Source organism: Triturus cristatus, chromosome 3_2 (assembly GCF_964204655.1).
Source record: "Triturus cristatus chromosome 3_2, aTriCri1.1, whole genome shotgun sequence".
In the NCBI taxonomy this organism is placed as follows: Eukaryota; Metazoa; Chordata; class Amphibia; order Caudata; family Salamandridae; genus Triturus; species Triturus cristatus.
In genome coordinates, this window is record NC_140584.1 from 940,287,563 (window position 1) to 940,305,084 (window position 17,522).

The window sequence follows — 17,522 nt, forward strand, 5'->3', positions numbered from 1 at the left end:
GTAGGGATGCATTATTGTCCCTAGAGCAGGATGAGCAGACCCACTACCCCACCATGAAAGTGGCGCTCATACGAAAGTTTGGACTAACACCCGAGAAATACAGACAGAAGTTCCGGGGTAGCCACAAACTGGGCACACAGAATTGGGTGGACTTCCTGGATTATGCAAAGAAGGCATTAGAGGGTTGGATTCAGGGCAGTGAAGTGAGGAACTACGAGGGGTTGTTTGATTTAGTACTGAAGGAACACCTGCTCGAAAAATGTTTCCCTGAACTGCGTCAACACCTGGTGGATAGCAAGCTGACCAATCCCCGGAAGCTTGCTGAGGAGGCGGACATTTGGGCTAGTACCCGGGTGTCCACAAGGGGGACTGGAGGGGATACTCAAAAGGCCGGACAGGGCGCCCCCCAGAAGAAAGAGGGAGGGGAAAAGAAAAAGGAGTTCTCTAAAGGCCCCCAAAATAACTTCCAAGGAAAGGGAACAGGATTCACCCCTAGGGCTAACCCACCCAGAAACCCTAATCCTGGCCAGAGTCAGCAGCCAAGGGTTGTCCATTGCTTCGAGTGCGGTGGCGTTGGACACTATAAGGGAGATGCGAAGTGCCCAAAACGACCACCCCCTCCCATTGGAGGAAAGGCCCCCGGAGTAGCTAGTGTAGTGCTCGGGGAGGAGATGCCTTTAATTAAGGGAAGGGAGTGGGCAGGTGTCACTTTAGTGTCCCTGGGAGAACGGGAGATGGTTCCTAAGATCCAGGTGCCCGTAAATACCGCAAAGTATGGGCAGTGGGTCACCATCAACGGCCAAAGAGGGGAGGCTCTGAGAGACACAGGAGCCAGTATGACTATGGTACGTAGCCAACTGGTGTCTCCAGAGCAGGTAATTCCCGATGTACTCCACCCAGCCGCGATGGCTGACGGCAGAACAGGCCACTATCCGGTGGCCGAGGTTCCCTTTGAATGGGAGGGGGTTGCAGGTTCACTTCGAGTTGCCGTAAGCCCTGCCGTGCCAGTCGATTGTCTACTGGGGAATGACATGGAGCACAATGCTTGGAAGGAGGTGGAATACCGGACTCATACTGAGATGCTGGGTACACCTGACTGGGCCTGTGTGAGCACAGGGTCCGCGACTACCCGGAGAGGGAGTTCGTTTCGGCTGGAGCCTGGAACAAAGGCCCAGCCAGCTGCCAGTCAAGGGAAGAACCGAGGACAGGAGGAGCCTGCCTCGGCGTCCGCCCCCGTAGGACGGATAGGCCACCGGAGGTGGTGGACCAGGAGTCCGCGGTGGGGGATGTTACTAAACTGGAGGACCTACCCATCCCGGCCGAGTGGCACGTGGAGGGAGGCCCGTCCAGGGAGGAATTCTGCCAGGGCCAGAAGGAGTGCCCTACCCTTGAGGGACTGAGGCGACAGGCCGAAGCCCAGGCAGCAGGGAACGTTGAAGGGAACTACAGTGTTTACTGGGAGGATGGCCTCCTCTACAGTGAACCCAAGGCACCCCTACATGAATCGTCACGAGCCTTGGTAGTTCCTCAACGTTATCGAGCCTTCCTTCTGGAGTTGGCTCACGAGATCCCATTGGCAGGACACCTGGGGCAAGACAAGACCTTCGCCCGTCTTGTCCCCCACTTTTATTGGCCTCAAATGAAAGTGTCGTCCGATACCTACTGCCGGACATGTGTGTCTTGCCAAGCCAGTGGGAAAACAGGGGTGAAGCTGAAAGCTCCCCTGGAACCACTTCCTGTCGTTAGCACCCCCTTTGAAAGGGTGGGCATCGACATTGTGGGTCCATTAGATCCGCCTACGTCAGCTGGTCACAGGTTTATCCTGGTTCTGGTGGATCATGCCACACGGTACCCAGAGGCAATACCTCTGAGGACCATTACAGCACCTGTTGTGGCTAGGGCCCTGATGGGAATCTTTACCCGAGTGGGTTTTCCCAAGGAAGTTGTGTCCGACAGGGGGACCAACTTCATGTCAGCGTACATGTGGGCCATGTGGAAGGAGTGTGGAGTGACCTACCGGTTCACAACTCCTTACCACCCCCAGACCAATGGTCTGGTGGAGAGGTTTAACAAAACCTTGAAAGGCATGATCAGAAGTCTGCCTGAAAGCCTGCGGAGGAAATGGGACGTCCTCCTACCCGGTCTACTCTTTTCTTACAGGGAAGTGCCACAGAAGGGAGTGGGCTTCAGCCCCTTCGAGCTTTTGTATGGGCACCCTGTACGTGGACCTCTCAACCTGGTGAGAGACGGATGGGAAAGAACTCCCAGGAAGCTTCCCCAGGATGTGGTGAGCTACATGCTGGCCTTCCGGAGCCAAATGGCTAAGTTGTGGAAGCAAGCTTCTGACAACTTGGAAGCCAGCCAAGCAGTAATGAAGGCGTGGTATGACCACAACGCTCACCCGGTGGAGTTGGAGCCTGGCCAGAAGGTGTGGGTGATCGAACCAGGAGAGCTTAGCGCCCTCCAGGATCGCTGGTCAGGACCCTTTGAGGTATTGGAGAAGAAGGGTAAGGCTACCTACTTGGTGGATCTTAAGACCCCTCGTCAGCCCCTACGGGTGCTGCACGCCAACCGCCTCAAACCCCACCACGAGAGGCCCGAAGTCATCTTGATGATGGTGACTGACGGAGCAGAGGACGCGGAAAGCGAGCCTCTCCCCGATTTGTTTGCGTCTCAAGAGAAGGATGGGTCGGTGGAGGGAGTGATTCTCTCCCCATCTCTAACTCCTGAACAGCAGGAGGACTGCCGCCAGGTCCTGGGACAGTACTCTTCGTTGTTCTCCCTTGTTCCGGGTAGGACTCACCTGTGCGTCCATGACGTGGACACAGGAGACAGCCCACCTGTGAAGTCCAAGATCTACCGGATGTCAGACAAGGTGAAGGCCAGCATTGACAGTGAAGTCACTAGATGCTGGAGCTAGGAGTGATCGAACCTTCTAGCAGCCCCTGGTCCAGTCCGGTGGTGTTAGTACCAAAAGCCTCACCACCGGGTGGCCAACCGGAACTGAGGTTCTGTGTGGACTACCGGGGACTGAATTCAGTAACCAAAACTGATGCTCATCCGATCCCAAGGGCGGATGAAATGATTGACCAGCTGGGAGCTGCCCAATATCTAAGTACCTTTGACCTTACTTCTGGGTACTGGCAGATCTCTTTGACTGATGGAGCAAGGGAAAGGTCAGCCTTCTCCACGCCCAATGGCCACTACCAGTTCTGTGTGATGCCCTTTGGGCTCAAGAACGCACCTGCCACGTTTCAGCGCCTGGTAAACCAGATCCTCACCGGAATGGAGAGTTTCTCTGCTGCTTATCTGGATGACATAGCCGTCTTCAGTAACAGCTGGGAGGATCACTTGCGTCACCTGCAAGCTGTTCTCCAGGCCCTGAGACAAGCTGGATTGACGATCAAGGCCAGCAAGTGCCAGATCGGGCAGGGGTCGGTAGTGTACCTTGGACACTTGGTGGGTAGGGGAGCGGTGCAACCCCTCCAGGCGAAGATCGAGGCCATCATGGCCTGGGAACCCCCCCAAGACTCAGACTGAGGTCCGAGCATTTTTGGGCCTCACCGGATACTACCGCCGCTTCGTGAAGGGGTACGGTACCATCGTGGCCCCCCTCACGGAGCTTACGTCCAAGAAGCAACCTCGACGGGTAGTCTGGACGGAGGCTTGTCAGCAGGCCTTCGTGAAGCTGAAGCAAGCCATGTGCGAGGCCCCGGTCTTAAGGGCCCCAGACTTTTCCAAGGAGTTCATTGTCCAGACGGATACATCAGAACATGGTATTGGGGCAGTGTTATCGCAACTCAATGAAGAGGGTCTGGATCAACCCGTGGTCTTCCTATCCCGGAGACTACTTCCCAGGGAACAGAAGTGGAGTGCAATAGAGCGTGAAGCCTTTGCAGTGGTATGGGCTCTGAAGAAGTTGCGGCCATACCTGTTTGGCTCGCACTTCCTAGTTCAGACCGACCACAGACCCCTTCGTTGGCTGATGCAGATGAAGGGGGAGAATCCCAAGTTGTTGAGGTGGTCTATCTCCCTACAGGGAATGGACTTTCAGGTGGAACATCGGCCTGGAGTGGACCACGCCAATGCAGACGGTCTCTCAAGGTATTTCCGCCTTAGTGATGAGAACTCCCAAGGGGTTGGGTAGCTCTCCCCACTTTCAGCTGGGGGGGGACGCGTGTTAGACCTGTCAGCCCTCTGGGTGGTCCCTCCTCATCATTATTTATTTTGTCCCACTTTTGCCTCAAACCCTGTTAGTATTTTTTCCTTTTTGGGAACCACCAGACTTTTTAGTGTTGATGCAGATTCAGGGAGCCATTTTATCTACCCCTGGAACTTCTGTCTGAGGGCCTGAAACACAAAATGGTGGCCACCCATTGTCACCTGTGACATCACTGGAACCTACCAGCACCTTCCAGAACATTCCAGAACCCTGTGATAGTGTGAGGCAGGTTTAGAATGTTGGGAAGGCATCTCCAGGTTGGCAGTTGGAGTTGGCAGTTGGCACCTGACTGGTGAAGAGAGAGGAGCACAGAACTGAAGGAGGAAGGAGTGAGGCAGCAGGGGTGGAAACTTGTGCCTGGAGTGGGGTCCATAAACCCACCCTTGATACTAGTCCCTACTGACTGAGCCCAGCCTAGAGCCCTGTGTGGGAGAAAGCAAGAAAACCCATCTTAAGGACCTGGACAGCAGAAACAGGCCTTAAAAGTAAAGAACAGCAAGTTCCTGACCTGGTTACTGGAACTTCTTGAAGTCCGACGTCGAGAAGCCTGGAGACCTGGAGCCCGAGGTGGAGAAGCGGCGCTGACTGGAAAGCAGACGTCGTACCCGGAGCCGCCAGAGGTCGAGAGAGGGCGCCGACGGAGGTCGTGGAGAGTACCAGAGGTCGAGGAGGAAGTCACCCGAGGTCGAGTGTGCGGTGTCGACGGGGGAGTGAAGTCCGCCCTCCGGAGTCGCCGGAGACCGAGGTGAAGCGTGCCGGAGGTCGGGAGTGGAGATCGCACTCCGGAGTCGCCGGAACCTGAAGTGAAGCGTGCCGAAGGTCGGGAGTGGAGATCGCACTCCGGAGTCGCCGGAACCTGAGGAGAATCGTGCCGGAGGTCGGGAGTGGAGATCGCACTCCGGAGCCGCCGGAAGTCGACATCGAGCCAAGGCCGCCCGACGTCATCGAACCGGAGCCGCCCGAAGTCGACATCGAGCCAAGACTGCCCGACGTCATCGAACCGGAGGTCGACATCGAGCCTAGGCCGCCGACATCGAACCGGAACCGCCTACCGGCGTCAAGAACTGTCATTGCGCCGAGGCCGCCGACATCGAACCGGAGCCGCCTCACGGCGTCGACACGACTCCAGCGGCGTCGGAACTTCATAAAAAGGGCAGTAAGTGGAATAGAGGGCGCCTAAGGCCCTGTGAAGCCCTAAGAGACCATCCTAGTGGCTAGAGAGGTGCTGGAACCAGTTTGATAGTGCCAGGGGTGAGCTGAGACTAATACAGAGGGGTTGTGTAGTGTGGGAGAGCCAGATCTCTAGATTCCCCCTTGATCTACCTCAGTTTAGGCCTCAGCCTTGTCCAAGCGAGGGAGTATACCCCTCAGGCCATCCAAATCTCTACAAGCTGGGATTGGGTCAAATCATCTCATAGTACCTCAGGAATGTGAACTGATTTTCAAGTGTCACTATGGGCTTTTATTATTTATTGAGAGCACTGTATTTATTGTATTCATCCTATTTATTGCCTCACAGTATTTATTGTTTCACAGTATTTATTGTCGCACAGTATTTATTGTCTCGCAGTATTTATTGCCTCATAATATTTAATTGCCTTTTATGTAATGCACTTATATTTATGCCTTGATTATTTATGATCTACCTTATTTATTGAATTGTTGAAGTACTATTTATTTGACCTACCCTTCTACAAGAAAAGCCTTGTGTACTGTGATTGTATTATTATTTATTGAATCAGCAACTAAGAGAAAAGAAGATAAAGAGATATATTTTCAGTATAATTTTTAAGGTGTAGTGTCGTTTTTGGAACGGATGCACGCATGGTTATTGTGTGGGTATGACGTATGCTTAGCACGGTGCCTGACCCCTGACCACTCGAGCCAAGCTACCACAGTGTATGTCTGGGAGAACACCACCACCCTTCCGGTCTGGGAGTGTTTTTCTAACAGTTACCACCTCTCTTTTGATTAACTTTCATTTCCGCTAACTGACCTGCATCAAGGTACTGCTAATCTCCTGGAAGGGGCTAAACATGGCCACTGTCTGGCCCGGACTTATCCTACCAAAAAACTATTTCTAATTGTCCACAAGTTTGCAGTGCCTTCCAGAGAAGAGCTTTTTATTGAGGCTGAATACATAGTTATATCTTATCTCTGTGACAAAGAAATAACCAGGGGCAATCTAAAGCACACTCAGGGAATAAATGCTTTTCACAGATGCCATGGAATACAGGCAGGGCCGGACTGAGAGCTAAAAGCCGCCCTAGCAAATTTTGTCAGACAGCCCCCTCACTGCATAGTCAGTCTCGGACAGCTCCGTTCGGCTGAACTGAGGCTTGTATTTTCATTGAACTGGACTTCTGGAATTACTGTGTCCCGTTCAATCCTACAGTAAAAGGGGCCCAAAAGGTGAAAATCGTCCCCCTTAAGTGAAAATCGCCCCCCTGGCCTCCAGCCTACTGGGGAAACGCCTAATGCCCGGTATGGCCAGTCCAGCCCTGAATACAGGCCTTTGTCACAGTTGAATGTCCGCTCGATGATAGCATTGTGCCATCACTTGGCATTTATCTTCCATCGCGGGTGAGATGGTTGCTGGAGGCTTGCAGCCCGGTGCGAATGGTTTTTTCAAGATCTCCTTTCACTGTATGTGTTGCTATACAAAGTTGGCCTGGAAAGGCAGGTGGTCATAGCAGAAGGGTCATTTCCTCTTCAGGCTTGGTCCATACTTGAATTCTCCCAGCAAGCGGTCCAATATTCAGGAAATATTAAATATCCACACCGGTCAGGCATTTAGAAAGAGAGAGTCTTCATTTATGCTGAAATATATAGTAGTGTTCTTTAGGTTTCTTCAGAGCACTGGTGGTGTCGACACAAAGCAAGCTTCATGCATGGTATGTAAACCACATCAGATATATTTTGATCGACATTCCGGTTAACCGAATTTTATAAAAGTGGGCCTAAATAACTGCTTCAAAGGGACCTGTGTAGAATTGTTTTTTCTTGGGAGCTGAATTCGGTTCAGCAGTAATTTAGGTTTATACCTTGGTAAAAGTTTAAGGTGCCAGCCTTTAAGATGAGGAAGCCACTTCCCAAGCTTCGTCCACAGCCTGAGTATTAGAAACCAGACTGGACTGGGTCTGGTTGTTTATTTGAGCCACTGGAGCAGACATCAGAAAATCAACACCTTTACAAGGCGCTCCTTCATTTCAGGCGCAGCATCTCCACAGGTTACTGTTACTTTTTATAAAGGGCTGTGATATTTACGGTGCTTGCAAGCATCGGTCATTATGGACACACAACATTCGTTTCAAAGTGGCGTACACATACAACACTCTCATTCTCGCCAGGCTCCCTCTCAGAAGAAGAGGGGCACATCCCGTCCAGGGTACTTACTGCTCCACTGTATTCCCCCAAAATCCAAACACTGCTGCCAGTAACTTCCTCGAAAACGCCCCAGCATACACAACAACCCGCGGAAGCTCTCTTTGGCGTGTCTAGGATGCACATTCCGTTCACAATTTGGAAGGACTCGTTTTGCTAGCCCAGATATCAATCACGGACTGCATGCCACACCAAGGGACTGCCCAGCAGTCACTGCCATGGAGCCGAAATGATATGGTACGCTTCCTGTTTTCAAAAGATTTCTTTCATTTGTTTGTTCACTTTCTGTTTGTTTAATTGGCTGAGGGATAAAAGGACAAAAGTGGGAGAGGCTATTATTTATTCCTTCAAAGGATCTGAACTGTTACGTGATTAAGAGAGTAAAGCCTTTATCAGTGCAAGGCAGCGAGGGTTGAACTCACAAGTCTCCTCTTTAAATATACTTTCCTCGAAAGTGGTTAGTTATCAGCTTTCACGGAAAACTGAAAAGCGCAAGCAGGGGAGGATGCGTTTCATTCTTTTGATCCGGGGTGCAGAGGTGAATCACAGAGGAGGAGATCGCTCTGTGTAATGCTTGCCGGGCAAGCACGGGTGTGCAGCAGGCCTCCTTATCAGCCTTGTTTATTCGTTCTCCGTGCATCACAGATCAATAAATCACCAGCGTCAAATCTGTAGATGAAAGGCCGAGAACTAGTCCCAAAAAGTGCTACTTTATGTCAGACGGCGACGGAATTCATAGACTTCCCTTAAGAGCAGACCGAGGAGGCACCAGCAGTAAATCTGTATTGTGGACGTCCGCATGATGCAGACATGACTTGCCCGTTAAACGGCAGATGTGAGCCGCTGTATTCACTTCTTCATGCTGCTAGATTTCACACTTAGTGCCTGTCCCTAGTCGTACACAGCAGTTTTGGAGAACTCACCTAGTGCACATGATAGCATCAGAGTCCGAGGAAGGGTCAGAATACGCCATATTTAAAGGGACAATGAAGGCGCATTTAGCAGCAGCAAAGCACAGGTCAGCTCTTTAAAATGGCGCCAGTTATGGTTCCCAGAGGGGCCGCTCCTGACCCACAGTTCTTAGGCCCTGCTTCCTACACAGAAGCAGATGAGGGTCAAATACACTTAACCTTTGACCTCTGCACGCACTGCGTTGCAGACACAGCAAGGGCGAATTCTGAGCACTTCCCTACTTAAAAGAAGCCTTGAAAATAAACTGCATTATCATTTGTGCAAACACACGAGAGACTACAAACGATGGCTGAGTGCCCGCTAATTGGGCAAAAAGCAAACAATATTTTTACAGAAAGAATATTTCGAACACACGTATCAGGTATTATAAGAGCCCTTCTACTTCTGAAATGGCATGCATATACAACAGGTTTAACCTTAGCACACACAACATAAGACCGACTGGTGTTATTCAACGCGGGTAAATGCGAACTGCATGAGTTTGTATGACATCCCATTCCCCCTGCACAGCATACGACTCACTACCAATCAACTGAAGTGCATAACAGGCATGTACCAGTAAATTGCTGAAATGAGGCTGCACTGGTGGCGAAAGCAGTATTCAGAAACACTGCCTTAGTTACAATATAACTATGAGTCACTACAGGGACTTGTGTAATAACATATATTGGTCAACCGTTCCAAGCTTCTCAGTGTTTATGTGAACACCTGTCCAACGTTCCTGTACAAAATAACCTATGTACCAAAGCTCCTGACTTTTGCTAGGGACATGCATAATTCTTTGAAAAATAAACCTGCAACTTGGTTATTTATGCTCCTTAAATAATATTTGAGCTGTTCAAGTAAACAGATCCAATGCAACATTCAACACGATACCTGCGGCAACAAAGTGCAATGAAATTCAAACAAACAGGAGTGATGGGCAGGGAAATTTGAATTCCATATGTTTCAAATCGGATAGCTCCAAAGATGGTCTCTCTTCAGGATACTTGTAGGTGACATTCGAACGTCTGTTATAAAATGTGACTACTGTCAATATCACTGAAGCACACGAAAAAGTAATGAATGGAATGGGTGAATTCATTTAAGCCACTGGTTATTAACTCAGGCTGCATCCCAGTTCATCGTTATTTTGCACCCCATGCCACATTTTGGACCCAGCCATATGCAAATCAGTCGTGCCCCTGCTTCAGTGCAACAGTCTAGACTGAACGGCAAACCCAGGCCCACAAGCAATCCAATCCCAGCTTCATCCTTATTAGGGCTCCTCAGTCGGGTATGGCTTGGTTAGAGTGGCACAGAGTGCACAGGACCCATGTCTGGCCATACCATAGGGTGTCACAATGAAGTATAGAATAAAGTGATGGATGGGATGCTTGAAGTAATCTCAGTAACACATTTGTACACTATGCCACCTCAGTTTGGCCCGGCTGTTCGGGCTGGACTGTTCCCAATGGAGCAAGGACAAAAGTGATTTGCATATGGCTGGGTCTAAACCTACACGGAGTGGTGTGCAAAATAATGGACTGGGTTGCGGCCCGAGTAATATCCAGTGGCTTAATGTAGACCAAGCATTCCATCCAAGCATTTGGTTTGTAGAATCAGTTTCTCATTTCTGCTTTGCTGCTCAGCATATGCTGCTGCGTCGGTAGAAACTTTGGTTAGGACCTTATGTTAAAGTCAGCAAGAAGACATTTAGTCTTATTCTACAAATACATATCACAACTAGGCTGTGTCTTTGATGATACCCAGTTCCATGTGTTTTCCTGGGGCATTCTGGAAAAACACTTGAAATCTGGTACTTTATCTGGTATTTAATTGGTTGTCTGATAATGATAGCTAATATTTTTTTTGCATAAACGAACAATAAAATGATGATCTTATAATTAAACGAGTTGAAATTTTGAATGAAATCGATTTTGATGATTTTATCATCTTCACATGGTGTGAGCATCTCGGGACTGATATTACCCATATCAGCAACTTTATGGACATTACTTCGGCGCTACCAGGATGAAGCGTACTCCGGGATAGCTCCCCTCAATGGAATACTTTACGAAAAACTTGATCTAAAATGGTGTGCGGGACATACATACATACAAGTCAGCAAGAAGACATTTAGTCTTATTCTACAAATACATATCACAACTAGGCTGTGTCTTTGATGATACCCAGTTCCATGTGTTTTCCTGGGGCATTCTGGAAAAACACTTGAAATCTGGTACTTTATCTGGTATTTAATTGGTTGTCTGATAATGATAGCTAATATTTTTTTTCTTTTGATTTTAGAGGGTATCCTAAAGATATTTTAGTGTTCTTTTAATATTAGCACAGAATATGAAGTTATCCTGGCTCTTATACATACTTTAAAGATTCTACAGAACAGGTTTACAAAGATAGCGCAGACATTCAGGAACTTTTTAAATGAAGCATCAAGTAATAGTCAGGATTGTTTGCACTGTATCTATTCATAACTGAATTGATGTACTCTGTTGTCAATTTTACGGGCAAAACCAAAAATAAATGTCATTATGATTATAATCGTGAAGGTGAAAAGTAGAGTACACTCTATCTCACCACAGACACCAACATGGATCACCACATCTCACTAACTTGTTTTTCCGATGGTGGGAAGTAAATGAACCAGGAACCAATATGGTTCCTTTATTTAACCCTACTTTGCAGAATCCGAAGATGGGAGCAATTGGACAAGAAAGCGATACTACCTGCCCAAGGAATGTTCAAGATCAGGAAACACAGGAGATGCTGTGTCTGAGTTCCCACTGCAAAAGCAATGCGTTACCCTCATAATCAAGTCTGCAGGGAACTTGCAATTGGCAAAGGCATATTCAAATTGCTTTTAAACCCGATGCATCACTAAGCTAATGTGATTTACTGGACGATGAATTAGAGACTTTTAACATGCTTTTAAGATCTGCTGCCGTGTAAATTAAAATGGAATAAGGGTAGAGCTTTTTTGTGTCAGAAAGAATGCACAATACCCATTAGGCTTTCGAAAGATTGGATTTGTTTAATAAGTAATTTATTAGCACAGGAAATAAAACAAAGTGCCACTAAAACAAAAAAGCAAAGAAACAGGCTGAAATGTCATTGTTTTCATCTTACTGCAAATACAAAAACCTAGTAATTAGTAAATTAGGACATAAACTGCTCAAAATAATGTTCAACAATCACCATGTACTGTTCAATAAATTATCCATGCGCAAAACAGGAGGATCATTAATTTCCAAACAAAGATAGGAATGTGCGTCCCAATTAAGAAACTGGGTTGGCTATTTAGCCCGCCCTTCAATACCTATAATACTCCATGTGGGGCCACAGAATTATGATGGTAATCATGAATAATTTATTGATTGAGCTATAAAAAATACCTGATGTAAGGGGCCATCAACATAATTTACATATGCAAAGCATATTAATAAGGACAGAAATTACTGGGAAAACAAAGCATTACTAAGATAAAGTGATACCGAAACAATTGGTCGAGGGGCGTAACAAAGTCAGCAGTGCACAATGGTCACATAGGATCTGGTGCGAAAGCACGAGTTTCACTCCTTAGACACATAATCATATCTCTGACCACTCAGTATTGGAAGTAATACCCTGATCTGAACATATAAACATCACTGGAGGAACGTAGGCTGGAGGTCCCAATACTCTCACATATCAAACGAGACACAATACTCTGGTATATATCATTCCCTTACCAAGGTTGCTGATATAATTACGGCACACATTCAGAGGTCTAGTGTTTCAAAGCAACACATGGGTGAAGTTTCAAATTGCCAAAATGTACGCTACATGTATTGCTAACACAGAAAAGGGGGTTTTAATCATGACTTACTACCTTAGTAACTGTATGACATGTGCCAATCATGGCCCAACATTAAAAACGGTTTCAATTATATGTACATACATGTATTCAAATCAGAATTTTGCAGGTTGCTAGTCCACTGTGCCCAACTTTAAATAGAAAAGTTAAAATTCTTTTAATACCTAATCGATACCAATGAACCGCTAAATTCAGCAAAAACTGGATTATTGCCAAGAGCTTTAAAGAACTTATAAAGCAATAGATCTTGGTATCTGAATTGCACACAGAGCCTACATAATCACTAAACAATCCGTACCCAATTCAAATGGAAGCACTTGTACCACAAGTCGAGCAAGAGACTATTCATGAAACCTACTGGAGCTATAGCTTCCATACATTGTTGTATAATGTGATACAGATTAAAAACAATACATTGTATAGTCTTTTACATTGTATAGTCTTTTGAGTAAAGAAATTGCTTGAAAAGACAAGACATCCACAAATATGCGTAAGGCAAACTCTCAAAGGCACTTACCACTGGGGTTAAAAGCCATGCAGCAAATCGGTTTTTCGTGTGCAGGAAAATGTGCCACAATTCCTTCTCCATTCGAATCCTCACTAACAAGTACCTGAAGAATGATAACATACATTTAGTTCAAACATACAGCTGGGCAATATGCCCTCTTCCGGACAAAAGATCATGTATCACTTCCTATGTGCAACACTATTTCATACAGCATCTTATCTCATATCAATCAGCCGTGACATTGTCCAGGACTTAAGTGCTTCATTTTTAGGGAATTTCCCATTTCCGAACTTTGGCTATGGCTGCATTCTTTTAAGTAAGCCTCTTTTAAAACAGGATAAATGTGCTGGCATAGTTACTGTAGCTTTGATCTGGACACTTGTACACACCGCCCACCAAGCTTTTCTCACTGTGTGCAACTGAGGTAAACTTGCTGATGTGACTAACAAATTACCTGTAAGAAAACTGAGTGGACTTGGTAGGTAGCAGATAATATGTGATAGAACAAAATGTAGAATAAATGATTCCAGCATCTTGCTTAGAGTGATCAATAAGACTCAGGAGAACAAGTTTATTTTTGTTTGCAACAGTCTGCTTGTAACATGAATACGGTTAGACGGTGTAGAGTTGTGAGGTGGTCTAGTGGTCGAGGGTGGAGCATCGGGAGGGCCGGAGGAGGAGGACGGCCAGCAGGAAGAGGCGGGGCGAGTCGGGGGGACGGGAGAAAGAGTAGGGACGAGCTGGTAGCAGGTTGGCAATAAAGAGTGTCGGATAAACCCACGGTGTCTGTCGTTATTAGAGACAGCGAGGACACGACAGCTGGCGACGAGGATGGGATGCAGCTGAATGCTCTCCCAAACCAAAAAAAAAAAATTGTAATCGAGTCCGCCTGAGAACCAGAAGCGGGAGAAGTCAGCGGGAGCACCGCCACGCGCAGAGCACGCCCTGAACTTGGGCTCTCGAGAGAAAGAAGACAGGTCGGCGACGCTGTCACACGCGTTCCGCTGTGAGTGCCAGATGAGAGAACAACCACCTACCTCGCGGTGAAGCCTCTCCCGTGTGAAGCGGAAGACGCGCGGAGACCAGGCGAGTGGCTGCCGTGAAGCCCACCTGCCCAGCGCTAACTGGGGTGAGTGAAACTCCACGGTGACAGCAGCACGTGTTGAGGCCCTGTGTGCAATACCGGCCCGGCGGGCCATCTTGAAGTCAGGCAGTTAGCAAAGACGTCCCATTGAAGTGTACCCGGCGGCCATTTTGAAGTCAGGCGCTGTGAGGAACAAACAAGCACGAGCAAAGCAAAGACCCACACGAGTGCAGGAGTTAATAAATTAAAAAAAAAAAAAAAACGGACACACCACGAACAAGCCAAGGCAAAGGCAAGTGGATAGATTGGACATAATACCAAGTGAGGCACAATCACGTGAGGCACAATGTCGACCCAGGGATCCCCAGTCCGCCAAGAAGCGAAGCCAATTGTCATGGGGTTATCGCATCTGCGCCCCCCAGAACCCCTAGCGCTCGCGGTCGGGAGTAGTATGGGCCCGCACTGGGAAGAATGGATCGAAGATTTCGAGGACTATATCAAGGGTTCCAAGGTGTTGGGAGATGAAGACCAACTGATCGCACTTCGAAATCTCGTGGGGAAGGATATTAGCAAGATGATCAAAGAAATCCCTGCCGCAGATGCGGGAACATATGCCAAGGTGCGAGAGGCCCTGGATAAGAAGTTCTTGCACAAAAAGAATGTGGACTACGAACGGTATGTGTTTCAGCGAGCGCGCCAAGAGAAAGGTGAGGTAATGGGCTCGTATATAACGCGACTACGGCGATTGGCGCGTCACTGCAATTTTGAAGCATTCTCGACAGATGATGCAATACGGCTGCACGTGATTGACGGCTGTCAGTCGGAGTCCCTTCGCAGGAAACTATTGAAGAAAAGCCACACCTTAGATGAAATTGAAGAACTCACGAGGTTACACGACCAAACGGAGGAACAGGCCAAGACCATGGAGGCAGGGCGTACGGAGCGCAAGGAGCTAATTTGTCAAGTACACACTGAACGCCCCCGCCGGGGGTCGAGAGAACGAGAACGGCACGCACGACCGCCGTCGAGACATCGCCGCCCTGGATATCGGCGGCCAGACTCGGGGAGGAGGAGCAGACGCCAGGATCACGGGAAGAAGGCGCCAGTGCGAAGATGCTATAGATGTGGGTATGACTTCCCACACAGCGGCGCATGCCCCGCCATAGGGCAGCAGTGCCACAAGTGCGGCCGGAGTAATCATTTTGAGACCATGTGCGGGGAGTACCGCCGTGAGAAAGACAAGAATGCAACCAGGATGCCAAGAGGCGAAACGCGTTGACACCATGCGCGAGCAGTGCATGACCGTCAGAAGTCGTCGTCCAGATCCTCCCAGTCCAGCAGGGAGTCACGATCATCGAGGTGGTCGAGAAGATCACCGTCTAGAGACTCTGGTTCACCGTCAAGCGAACGAGAATATTCAGTGGAATATGCGAACATGATTGCTGATCCAGACCAGCTGAAGAAATACCCTCGACTGGACATCAGCGTGGGCACACATCACACAAAGTTTGTAATGGACAGTGGGGCATCACTCAATTACATCCCGGTGACAGAGTATAAGAAAATGAATCCCCGCCCCCGACTAAGCCCTGCACACGTCCGCGTCTATACCTGGATGTCCAAGAAGCCGCTCCCATGCCTTGGGAAATTTTCGACGACGCTGAGACATCAAACAACATCTGTCCCAGCTGTGATACACGTCATAGAAGGGCCAGAAGCGGACTGTCTCCTCAGCCTGCCGACGGCTGAACGGTTAAGACTGGTGGAAATACTTTACCGTGTCAGCAGCGACAACGATACCATTCACAAATTCCCAAAGTTGTTCACCGGGCTTGGCAAAATGAACAGAGGCCAAATTCGCCTCCACATAGATGAACAGGTCCGCCCAGTTGCCCAACACCCTCGGAAGGTACCTTTCCACCTCCAACAGGCTGTGGAAGACGAGCTGCAAGATCTGTTAAAGGCTGACATCATTGAGCGGACAGAAGGCGCCACGCCGTGGGTGTCTCCAGTAGTGATCGTACCAAAGAAGGGAACCCCAGGGAAGGTCCGACTATGTGTGGACATGCGGATGCCCAACACCGCCATCGAGAGGGAGCGCCATCCAGGGCCCCATTTAAGTGACATGATAGCTGCACTAAACGGTGCGCGGGTGTTTTCCAAGTTAGACCTTAACAAAGGTTACCACCAATTGGAACTCCACGAAAGCTCCCGATATATCACGACATTCGCAACACACCTGGGGCTGTTCCGATATAAGAGACTAAATTTTGGCATCTCATCAGCCGCAGAGATATTTCAAGAGGCTATCAGACAAACAATTCATCACATCCCTAACACGCTGAACTACAGCGATGACATCCTGGTCTACGGGGCGAACATCCAAGACCACGACACAGCCTTGGACAGAGTCTGCCATGCCCTTCTAGAAGCCAACCTCACGCTCAACAGAGAGAAATGTGAGTTCCACCAGTCGAAGCTAAAATTCTTTGGACACATCTTCTCTGGAGCCGGGATGAAGCCAGACCCCGACAAAGTGAGCACTATGAACAACACCAAGAGCCCACAGGACGTCAGCGACGTACGGTCCTTCTTGGGCATGGCGAGTTACTGCTCGAGATACATTAAGGACTATGCCACACTCAGTCACCCCCTTCGAATGCTGACCAAACAGGGACAAGTGTTTGAGTGGACGTCGGAGTGCGAGCGAGCATTTCAAGAAATTAAACAGGCTGTGGGAACGGTGGAGAGCCTGGCATACTTCAGCCCGGACCGCAAGACTGAAATCACTGTGGACGCGAGCCCCGTCGGTCTAGGTGCCATCCTGGCACAATACGACAAAGACACTGACCAACGTCACATAGTGGCTCACGCCAGCCGAAGCCTCTCTGACACAGAGAAGGCTTACTCCCAACCTGAAAAGGAAAGCCTCGCAGTGGTGTGGGCGTGCGAACACTTCCACGTGTTTATATATGGTAAACATTTCACGATGGTGACGGACCACCAAGCACTCATCACCATCTATGGAAACCCGCGTTCCAAAATGCCACCCGCATCGAACGCTGAGGACTACGTCTGCAAGAATACACTTTCACCATTGTGCACAAACCGGGGAAGGCAGCCAACCCAGCCGACTATATGTCGCGACACCCCGAAATCTCCCAGCGCCCCACACCATCCGTGGCTGACGAATACGTCCATTTTGTAGTGGACCAGGCGCGGCCACCAGCTGTTCCTCTAGAAGTCATCCAAGACGTCACCTCGCAGGATGCAATGCTGCAAGGGGTGATTCGCAGGGTTCAAACACACCGATGGCGGCATGAAGACACGGAGGACGAAAGCGGTGACCCAACAATGCGTCAGGAGTTGCAGGCGTTCCGGAACGTTTGTGAGGAACTATCTGTCACAGCAGACGGCCTGTTGCTAAGGGATCACCGAATCGTCATTCCCCAACAACTGCGGCAAGGAGTCGTCAACTTGGCTCACGAAAGCCATCGAG

The 17,522-nt window shown here is 48.8% G+C and overlaps 1 protein-coding gene across 4 annotated transcripts in view; it reads right to left on the reverse strand.

Moving 5' to 3' along the window:
* Positions 1–17,522, reverse strand: part of BCAS3 (BCAS3 microtubule associated cell migration factor) — a 3,636,180-nt gene that overhangs the window by 2,242,918 nt on the left and 1,375,740 nt on the right. For all 4 annotated transcript variants that reach the window (XM_085649432.1, XM_085649434.1, XM_085649433.1 and 1 more), the window contains exon 13: positions 12,949–13,042. In XM_085649432.1, coding sequence (XP_085505558.1) covers positions 12,949–13,042 — 94 coding nt within the window. The remainder of the gene's footprint in view (positions 1–12,948; positions 13,043–17,522) is intronic.